The sequence below is a fragment of the Mixophyes fleayi genome, chromosome 2, assembly GCF_038048845.1.
Source record: "Mixophyes fleayi isolate aMixFle1 chromosome 2, aMixFle1.hap1, whole genome shotgun sequence".
NCBI classification, from domain to species: domain Eukaryota; kingdom Metazoa; phylum Chordata; class Amphibia; order Anura; family Limnodynastidae; genus Mixophyes; species Mixophyes fleayi.
The window spans coordinates 376391286-376402253 of NC_134403.1; the positions used below are offsets into that span (position 1 = coordinate 376391286).

At 50.5% G+C, this 10968-nt stretch overlaps 1 protein-coding gene across 1 annotated transcript in view; it reads left to right on the forward strand.

The window, feature by feature from the left end:
* TIMMDC1 (translocase of inner mitochondrial membrane domain containing 1) overlaps positions 1 to 9732 on the forward strand; it is a 19529-nt gene extending 9797 nt beyond the window's left edge. Inside the window, exons 2-6 of the mRNA XM_075197856.1 lie at positions 5590 to 5678; positions 5961 to 6028; positions 7097 to 7175; positions 7245 to 7355; positions 9097 to 9732. Coding sequence (XP_075053957.1) covers positions 5590 to 5678; positions 5961 to 6028; positions 7097 to 7175; positions 7245 to 7355; positions 9097 to 9235 — 486 coding nt within the window. The 3' untranslated portion in view covers positions 9236 to 9732. The remainder of the gene's footprint in view (positions 1 to 5589; positions 5679 to 5960; positions 6029 to 7096; positions 7176 to 7244; positions 7356 to 9096) is intronic.
* The last annotated feature ends 1236 nt before the right edge of the window (positions 9733 to 10968 follow it).

Sequence of the window (10968 nt, forward strand, 5' to 3'; positions counted from 1 at the left end):
TCCTACATGTGTCCCCTACACATCTACACACAGCCCCCCCATCACCCGTGTCCTACATGTGTCCCCTAACACATCACACACAGCCCCCCCATCACCCGTGTCCTTCCATGTGTCCCCTACACATTACACACAGTCCCCCCCAATCACCCGTGTCCTACATGTGTCCCCTACACATTACACACAGCCCCCCCATCACCCGTGTCTTCCATGTGTCCCTACACATTACACACAGCCCCCCCATCACCCGTGTCCTTCCATGTGTCCCCTACACATTACACACAGCCCTCCCATCACCCGTGTCTTCCATGTGTCCCCTACACATTACACACAGCCCCCCCATCACCCGTGTCTTCCATGTGTCCCCTACACATTACACACAGCCCTCCCATCACCCGTGTCTTCCATGTGTCCCCTACACATTACACACAGCCCCCCATCACCCGTGTCTTCCATGTGTCCCCTACACATTACACACAGCCCCCCCATCACCCGTGTCCCTACCATGTGTCCCCTACACATTACACACAGCCCCCCCATCACCCGTGTCCTACATGTGTCCCCTACACATTACACACAGCCCCCCATCACCCGTGTCCTACATGGTCCCCTACACATTACACACAGCCCCTCCCATCACCCGTGTCTTCCATGTGTCCCCTACACATTACACACAGCCCCCCCATCACCCGTGTCTTCCATGTGTCCCCTACACATTACACACAGCCCCCCATCACCGTGTCTTCCATGTGTCCCCTACACATTACACACAGCCCCCCATCACCCGTGTCTTCCATGTGTCCCCTACACATTACACACAGCCCCCCATCACCCGTGTCTTCCATGTGTCCCCTACACATTACACACAGCCCCCCATCACCTGTGTCCTACATGTGTCCCCTACACATTACACACAGCCCCCCATCACCCGTGTCCTACATGTGTCCCCTACACATTACACACAGCCCCCATCACCCGTGTCTTCCATGTGTCCCCTACACATTACACACAGCCCCCCATCACCTGTGTCCTACATGTGTCCCCTACACATTACACACAGCCCCCCATCACCCGTGACCTACATGTGTCCCCTACACATTACACACAGCCCCCCCATCACCCGTGTCTTCCATGTGTCCCCTACACATTACACACAGCCCCCCCATCACCCGTGTCTTCCATGTGTCCCCTACACATTACACACAGCCCCCCATCACCCGTGTCCTACATGTGTCCCCTACACATTACACACAGCCCCCCCCATCACCCGTGTCTTCCATGTGTCCCCTACACATTACACACAGCCCCCCCATCACCCGTGTCTTCCATGTGTCCCCTACACATTACACACAGCCCCCCATCACCCGTGTCCTACATGTGTCCCCTACACATTACACACAGCCCCCCCATCACCCGTGTCTTCCATGTGTCCCCTACACATTACACACAGCCCCCCATCACCCGTGTCCTACATGTGTCCCCTACACATTACACACAGCCCCCCCATCACCCGTGTCCTACATGTGTCCCTACACATTACACACAGCCCCCCCATCACCCGTGTCTTCCATGTGTCCCCTACACATTACACACAGCCCCCCCATCACCCGTGTCTTCCATGTGTCCCCTACACATTACACACAGCCCCCCATCACCCGTGTCTTCCGTGTGTCCCCTACACATTACACACAGCCCCCCATCACCCGTGTCCTACATGTGTCCCCTACACATTACACACAGCCCCCCATCACCCGTGTCCTACATGTGTCCCCTACACATTACACACAGCCCCCCCATCACCCGTGTCTTCCATGTGTCCCCTACACATTACACACAGCCCCCCCATCACCCGTGTCTTCCATGTGTCCCCTACACATTACACACAGCCCCCCCATCACCCGTGTCTTCCATGTGTCCCCTACACATTACACACAGCCCCCCCATCACCCGTGTCTACATGTGTCCCCTACACATTACACACAGCCCCCCATCACCCGTGTCTTCCATGTGTCCCCTACACATTACACACAGCCCCCCATCACCCGTGTCTTCCATGTGTCCCCTACACATTACACACAGCCCCCCCATCACCCGTGTCTTCCATGTGTCCCCTACACATTACACACAGCCCCCATCACCCGTGTCTTCCATGTGTCCCCTACACATTACACACAGCCCCCCATCACCCGTGTCCTACATGTGTCCCCTACACATTACACACAGCCCCCATCACCCGTGTCCTACATGTGTCCCCTACACATTACACACAGCCCCCATCACCCGTGTCTTCCATGTGTCCCCTACACATTACACACAGCCCCCATCACCCGTGTCTTCATGTGTCCCCTACACATTACACACAGCCCCCATCACCCGTGTCTTCCATGTGTCCCCTACACATTACACACAGCCCCCATCACCCGTGTCTTCCATGTGTCCCCTACACATTACACACAGCCCCCCATCACCCGTGTCTTCCATGTGTCCCCTACACATTACACACAGCCCCCCCATCACCCGTGTCTTCCATGTGTCCCCTACACATTACACACAGCCCCCATCACCCGTGTCTTCCATGTGTCCCCTACACATTACACACAGCCCCCCATCACCCGTGTCTTCCATGTGTCCCCTACACATTACACACAGCCCCCCATCACCCGTGTCTTCCATGTGTCCCCTACACATTACACACAGCCCCCCATCACCCGTGTCTTCCATGTGTCCCTACACATTACACACAGCCCCCCCATCACCTGTGTCCTACATGTGTCCCCTACACATTACACACAGCCCCCATCACCCGTGTCTTCCATGTGTCCCCTACACATTACACACAGCCCCCCCATCACCCGTGTCCTACATGTGTCCCCTACACATTACACACAGCCCCCATCACCCGTGTCTTCCATGTGTCCCCTACACATTACACACAGCCCCCCCCATCACCCGTGTCTTCCATGTGTCCCCTACACATTACACACAGCCCCCCATCACCCGTGTCTTCCATGTGTCCCCTACACATTACACACAGCCCCCCATCACCCGTGTCCTACATGTGTCCCCTACACATTACACACAGCCCCCATCACCCGTGTCTTCCATGTGTCCCCTACACATTACACACAGCCCCCCATCACCCGTGTCTTCCATGTGTCCCCTACACATTACACACAGCCCCCCATCACCCGTGTCCTACATGTGTCCCCCTACACATTACACACAGCCCCCATCACCCGTGTCTTCCATGTGTCCCCTACACATTACACACAGCCCCCCATCACCCGTGTCCTACATGTGTCCCCTACACATTACACACAGCCCCCATCACCCGTGTCTTCCATGTGTCCCCTACACATTACACACAGCCCCCATCACCCGTGTCCTACATGTGTCCCCTACACATTACACACAGCCCCCATCACCCGTGTCCTACATGTGTCCCCTACACATTACACACAGCCCCCATCACCCGTGTCTTCCATGTGTCCCCTACACATTACACACAGCCCCCATCACCCGTGTCCTACATGTGGCCCTACACATTACACACAGCCCCCCATCACCCGTGTCTTCCATGTGTCCCCTACACATTACACACGACCCCCCCAATCACCCGTGTCTTCCATGTGTCCCCTACACATTACACACAGCCCCCCATCACCAGTGTCTTCCATGTGTCCCCTACACATTACACACAGCCCCCATCACCCGTGTCCTACATGTGTCCCCTACACATTACACACAGCCCCCATCACCCGTGTCTTCCATGTGTCCCCTACACATTACACACAGCCCCCCATCACCCGTGTCCTACATGTGTCCCCTACACATTACACACAGCCCCCATCACCCGTGTCTTCCATGTGTCCCCTACACATTACACACAGCCCCCCATCACCTGTGTCCTACATGTGTCCCCTACACATTACACACAGCCCCCATCACCAGTGTCTTCCATGTGTCCCCTACACATTACACACAGCCCCCCCATCACCCGTGTCCTACATGTGTCCCCTACACATTACACACAGCCCCCATCACCCGTGTCTTCCATGTGTCCCCTACACATTACACACAGCCCCCCCATCACCCGTGTCTTCCATGTGTCCCCTACACATTACACACAGCCCCCCATCACCCGTGTCCTACATGTGTCCCCTACACATTACACACAGCCCCCATCACCCGTGTCTTCCATGTGTCCCCTACACATTACACACAGCCCCCCATCACCCGTGTCCTACATGTGTCCCCTACACATTACACACAGCCCCCATCACCCGTGTCTTCCATGTGTCCCCTACACATTACACACAGCCCCCATCACCCGTGTCCTACATGTGTCCCCTACACATTACACACAGCCCCCATCACCCGTGTCCTACATGTGTCCCCTACACATTACACACAGCCCCCATCACCCGTGTCTTCCATGTGTCCCCTACACATTACACACAGCCCCCATCACCCGTGTCCTACATGTGGCCCTACACATTACACACAGCCCCCCATCACCCGTGTCTTCCATGTGTCCCCTACACATTACACACGACCCCCCCAATCACCCGTGTCTTCCATGTGTCCCCTACACATTACACACAGCCCCCCATCACCAGTGTCTTCCATGTGTCCCCTACACATTACACACAGCCCCCATCACCCGTGTCCTACATGTGTCCCCTACACATTACACACAGCCCCCATCACCCGTGTCTTCCATGTGTCCCCTACACATTACACACAGCCCCCCATCACCCGTGTCCTACATGTGTCCCCTACACATTACACACAGCCCCCATCACCCGTGTCTTCCATGTGTCCCCTACACATTACACACAGCCCCCCATCACCTGTGTCCTACATGTGTCCCCTACACATTACACACAGCCCCCATCACCAGTGTCTTCCATGTGTCCCCTACACATTACACACAGCCCCCATCACCCGTGTCCTACATGTGTCCCCTACACATTACACACAGCCCCCATCACCCGTGTCTTCCATGTGTCCCCCTACACATTACACACAGCCCCCATCACCAGTGTCTTCCATGTGTCCCCTACACATTACACACAGCCCCCATCACCCGTGTCCTACATGTGTCCCCTACACATTACACACAGCCCCCCATCACCCGTGTCTTCCATGTGTCCCCTACACATCACACACAGCCCCCATCACCCGTGTCTTCCATGTGTCCCCTACACATTACACACAGCCCCCCCATCACCCGTGTCTTCCATGTGTCCCCTACACATCACACACAGCCCCCATCACCCGTGTCTTCCATGTGTCCCCTACACATTACACACAGCCCCCCCATCACCCGTGTCTTCCATGTGTCCCCTACACATCACACACAGCCCCCCCATCACCCGTGTCTTCCATGTGTCCCCTACACATCACACACAGCCCCCCCATCACCCGTGTCCTACATGTGTCCCCTACACATTACACACAGCCCCCATCACCCGTGTCTTCCATGTGTCCCCTACACATTACACACAGCCCCCCATCACCCGTGTCTTCCATGTGTCCCCTACACATTACACACAGCCCCCATCACCCGTGTCTTCCATGTGTCCCTAGAGATCGGCTCAGAACGCGGCTATTCGAGGATTTATTCGCTATGGGTTTCGCTGGAGTTGGAGAATTGCAGCTTTTGTTACAATTTTTAAGTAAGTGTCATCCTGATTCTTGTTTCCAGGTCCTCCTGCAAAGTTTTCAGCTTAAAGTTCCCCTTAACCCTCTACACCAGCACTTTCCCTGTCAACTAATGTACCGCTTGGTTCTACTGCTGTCCCCTCCGTGGTGGTCAGATCCCCGTTACCCCCACTAACCCTCCCCCCACCTCTTCATGGTGGTCAGATCTCCAGTCCCCCCACCCTCCCTTGTGGTGGTCCCATCTCCATCCTACTCCCGACACTGTAACTTACTCCCGCCTCGTCTGTGTCTTACAGTTGTGTGAACACCGGGCTGTCAGCGTATCGGGATAAAGTTGCCATCAGCCACTTTGGAGTCGCTGGAGGTAATCTGACACTGAGTCATATGAGGGCTCTGTATGTATAAATCAATAGCACATATAGGATATGTTACCCAGAGAAATATGTATTATGCAGCGATATATAGACTGTAAGTAAGACGTAGAGGTGCATTGTGGGTATTTATATCAGATGGGACCTTCACTAATGAATGGAAATTACTTTGGTGAGTACAGAGGATCCAATGTGTGTGTACATAATGTGGGCACAGCCCTCCTGCACCCAGCGTTCAGTTCTGTAGTTATGTATGTATATATATATATATATACATAACTTGTGTCGGTACTGTGTGAGGTACCCTAAATGTAGGCAGTAGTATGCTCAGTGTATGCAGTAAAATGACTGTACTAAGCGCAGGCAGCAGGGTGAGCGTGCCGCCTGGGCGCAGGCAGCAGGGTGAGCGTGCCGCCTGGGTGCAGGCAGCAGGGTGAATGGGCGCAGGCAGCAGGGTGAGCGTGCCGTCTGGGAGCAGGCAGCAGGGTGAGCGTGCCGTCTGGGAGCAGGCAGCAGGGTGAGCGTGCCGTCTGGGCGCAGGCAGCAGGGTGAGCGTGCCGCCTGGGCGCAGGCAGCAGGGTGAGCGTGCCGCCTGGGCGCAGGCAGCAGGGTGAGCGTGCCGCCTGGGCGCAGGCAGCAGGGTGAGCGTGCCGCCTGGGCGCAGGCTGAGCGTGCCGTCTGGGCGCAGGCAGCAGGGTGAGCGTGCCGCCTGGGTGCAGGCAGCAGGGTGAGCGTGCCGTCTGGGTGCAGGCAGCAGGGTGAGCGTGCCGCCTGGGCGCAGGCTGAGCGTGCCGTCTGGGCGCAGGCAGCAGGGTGAGCGTGCCGCCTGGGCGCAGGCTGAGCGTGCCGTCTGGGCGCAGGCAGCAGGGTGAGCGTGCCGCCTGGGTGCAGGCAGCAGGGTGAGCGTGCCGCCTGGGCGCAGGCTGAGCGTGCCGTCTGGGCGCAGGCAGCAGGGTGAGCGTGCCGCCTGGGCGCAGGCAGCAGGGTAAGTCTGTCCTCTGCAGTCAGTGTGCATTTGCATGAGCAGAGCTTATGTCCTTTGTTGCTCTGTCCCCTCACAGCGGTCACCGGTGGTCTGTTTCGGCTGAATTTGGGACTCCGGGGTATGATTGGAGGGTCATTCATTGGAGTGTTACTTGGGTGAGTGCCATTTAGTACGGAGCACCCTGTGTTGGTTTATCTGCCACTAACTTCTCACTCTGACCTCAGGATCCCGGTCGGAGCCCTAATATCTGGGTTACAGGCTCTTACTGGAGAAGATCTGTATGAGCAGAAACGCAGATATCGACGTCAGTTATATGAGAGTAAATTGCAGCAATGGTGCGTTTGTGTGTGTGTGTATATGTGTGTGTATATGTATATGTGTGTGTGTGTGTGTGTGTATATATATATGTGTGTGTGTATATAGATGTGTATATATATGTGTGTGTGTATGTATATGTGTGTGTGTATATATATATGTGTGTGTGTATATATGTGTGTGTGTGTGTGTATAGATGTATGTATGTATGTATGTATGTGTGTATATATATATATATATATATATATATATATATATAACAAAATACAATAGATAATACAGCGCGTAACTCTAGATAGACAAATAGGTATGAATTAAATGTCTCTTTATATAAACGAAAGTCCTATGTTCAGGCGGCTGCCAAATCCTCACAAGGCCAGATGGTGTACTGGATAAAATCTAAAACAAAATAAGCGAGAGGGGGTGCCACATAGTATAATACTGTATGTAAAAATACAGACTAATGTACCAAGTAGTAGAAATAAGGCTCACCACGTGGGTACAGACACACAGGTTGAAGTGAATCAAAAATAAGTGCACTCAAGAGTACCAGCACCATGCAAATATAGTATGCGTACCAGATATAAAGTCTTTAAGGCTTATCTGTTAGTATCCTGTATCATCAGGAGCTCAGGTTTTTCTCCCAAGTCGGTGTTGTCTCACACAGCGATAGGGGTACAGAGCTGGCACTTCATATGTCCACAGTAACCAATTTGTAAAATAGAGGAGACTCACATAGTGTGATATTGTATATCCACACATTTATTTTGTAAAACAATATAGGTGTAAACTTACATAAAACACTTCAAAAAGATCTTATCTGGGTATCTTTGTAAAAGAGCCTAAACACTGGGAACATCAATGAAGGCTCACCAACATATTGCTGGATTCTGGCTCACCAACATGCAGCTGGGCTCAGTAATCACATCAGAAACAGTTCTCAACGCGTTTCGTCTCAAGTAATAAATTTCCTCCTGATGAAGTCTTTATTACTTGAGACGAAACGCGTTGAGGACTGTTTCTGATGTGATTACTGAGCCCAGCTGCATGTTGGTGAGCCAGAATCCAGCAATATGTTGGTGAGCCTTCATTGATGTTCCCAGTGTTTAGGCTCTTTTACAAAGATACCCAGATAAGATCTTTTTGAAGTGTTTTATGTAAGTTTACACCTATATTATTTTACAAAATAAATGTGTGGATATACAATATCACACTATGTGAGTCTCCTCTATTTTACAAATTGGTTACTGTGGACATATGAAGTGCCAGCTCTGTACCCCTATCGCTGTGTGAGACAACACCGACTTGGGAGAAAAACCTGAGCTCCTGATGATACAGGATACTAACAGATAAGCCTTAAAGACTTTATATCTGGTACGCATACTATATTTGCATGGTGCTGGTACTCTTGAGTGCACTTATTTTTGATTCACTTCAACCTGTGTGTCTGTACCCACGTGGTGAGCCTTATTTCTACTACTTGGTACATTAGTCTGTATTTTTACATACAGTATTATACTTTGTGGCGCCCCCTCTCGCTTATTTTGTTTTATATATATATATATATATATATATATATATATATATATATATATATATATATATATATATATATATATATATATAGGGGGAGGGATGCACTATAACCATCTGTATCCCATCATCCTGCTCCTGTACCCCGTTCACTTTAAGTGTGCTGCTACCTCTCTGTTTTCTCAGAGTATGATTATGACTCCCCAGTGACCCCTGTTTTTCTCTTAGGAGTGAACAGCTTCAGCTCACGGATGTAGTTGTCGAGGGGATGAGTGAGGCGGATAGAGAATCAGCCGAACATCAGGCCGAGAAAATCAGTCAACTGCTACAATTGCCCAGGAATCCAGGTCCACCCTCGGAGGAGTGAAAGTGATTCTCCGAGGCCTCGTCCAGTTCTCCTATAGAATCCATGAACCATAGAATGAGCCATCGGAGCAGCCAGTGTTCACCCCAAGAGCTTGTTCTCTATGCTGTTCTGTCGATATATATGGACTCTCCGTCTATTATAGGGTTCAGGGATTTCTACTTGTACCTCAGCTGTTGGGGCTGGAAAATTCTGCGTCGGAGGCTTTACTGTAAGAAGATCCCTTCCAAACGGAAGATTCCTATGTATAATATTTCTGGTCCTTCATGTTTTGCACTGAGATCATCTAAGATTTCACTAACGTCTTCAGTGGTCATGGATGTGACGGGGAAGAGTCTGTAAAGGATGGTAATTTCATTTTCACTTTTCATATTTGACTTCTCTAGTATTTTATGTAAATATTCATAAGTGAAAACCATTAGACGTGGATCACACAGCTCCATATCCAGGATGGGAGGGGTCTGTTTAACGATATGAACAAAATAAACATAGAAATATGAGAGAGGGTCTCTGTGGTTTTCAGTGTAATCTTCTGTTATGTGGTTCATGGAATCTTCACTCCGGGAGAACATGTTATGTTTAGTGGGACGTAGAAAGGTCCTTAGTTATTGGTCCTATATTTGTCAGATGATCTCTTCCTTCTTTATATAGTGTGAAACCTGTTTGGAAGCTCTAATTAAAACCTGAGGGACTAAAACCTTTTTCCCACAAAATACTAATCCAACCGTAACTAACTCTGGATATTCTCCCTGTTAAGTCCGTCTTGGATTAGAAGACAGTTGGTGGTTTATGGTTAACAGAATAAGTTTATGAATACCGGTGTGATGAGAACGTGGGAAGTAAATAAACCTGCCTACAGTAAGTAGTGACTCCGAGGGACTGGGAGCTGAGGAAGTGCTGGTCCTGCTGTGAGAGCAAGACCAGCTCTCTGCAGGATAATGATCCTTGTGGTCAGAGGACACGAGTTGCCCTTGTTTCTTCAACATTATCATATAATCTCTTCTATGTGTAGATATGTGTGTATAAATATATATATATATATAGAGAGAGAGAGACAGACACACACACGGGGGGAGGAATCCTTCAATGCCGCGTCATTGTCCTGATGAAATCAGACCACACAGTATATGTACCCACTGATCCAGCTGATTTATATATGGTGTATGTGTGACACCAGTCCTGTATAGAACACACAGACCTACAGATCACACAGTATATGTACCCACTGATCCATCTGATTTATATATGGTGTATGTGTGACACCTGTCCTGTATAGAACACACAGACCTACAGACCACACAGTATATGTACCCACTGCTCCAGCTGATTTATATATGGTGTATGTGTGACACCTGTCCTGTATAGAACACACAGACCTACAGACCACACAGTATATGTACCCACTGCTCCAGCTGATTTATATATGGTGTATGTGTGACACCTGTCCTGTATAGAACACACAGACCTACAGACCACACAGTATATGTACCCACTGCTCCAGCTGATTTATATATGGTGTATGTGTGACACCTGTCCTGTATAGAACACACAGACCTACAGATCACACAGTATATGTACCTGTGTCTGGATCACTTATAAATAACTTATTGTTATTTATAATTTCAAATGTACTGATTTTAATACTGTGTTATATTTGTGTATTGGGAATGTACTGTAGCCATGGTGGAGGAAATGTGTAAGAAAGGAGGAAAGGAAATACTAAATTAAGTTAATTA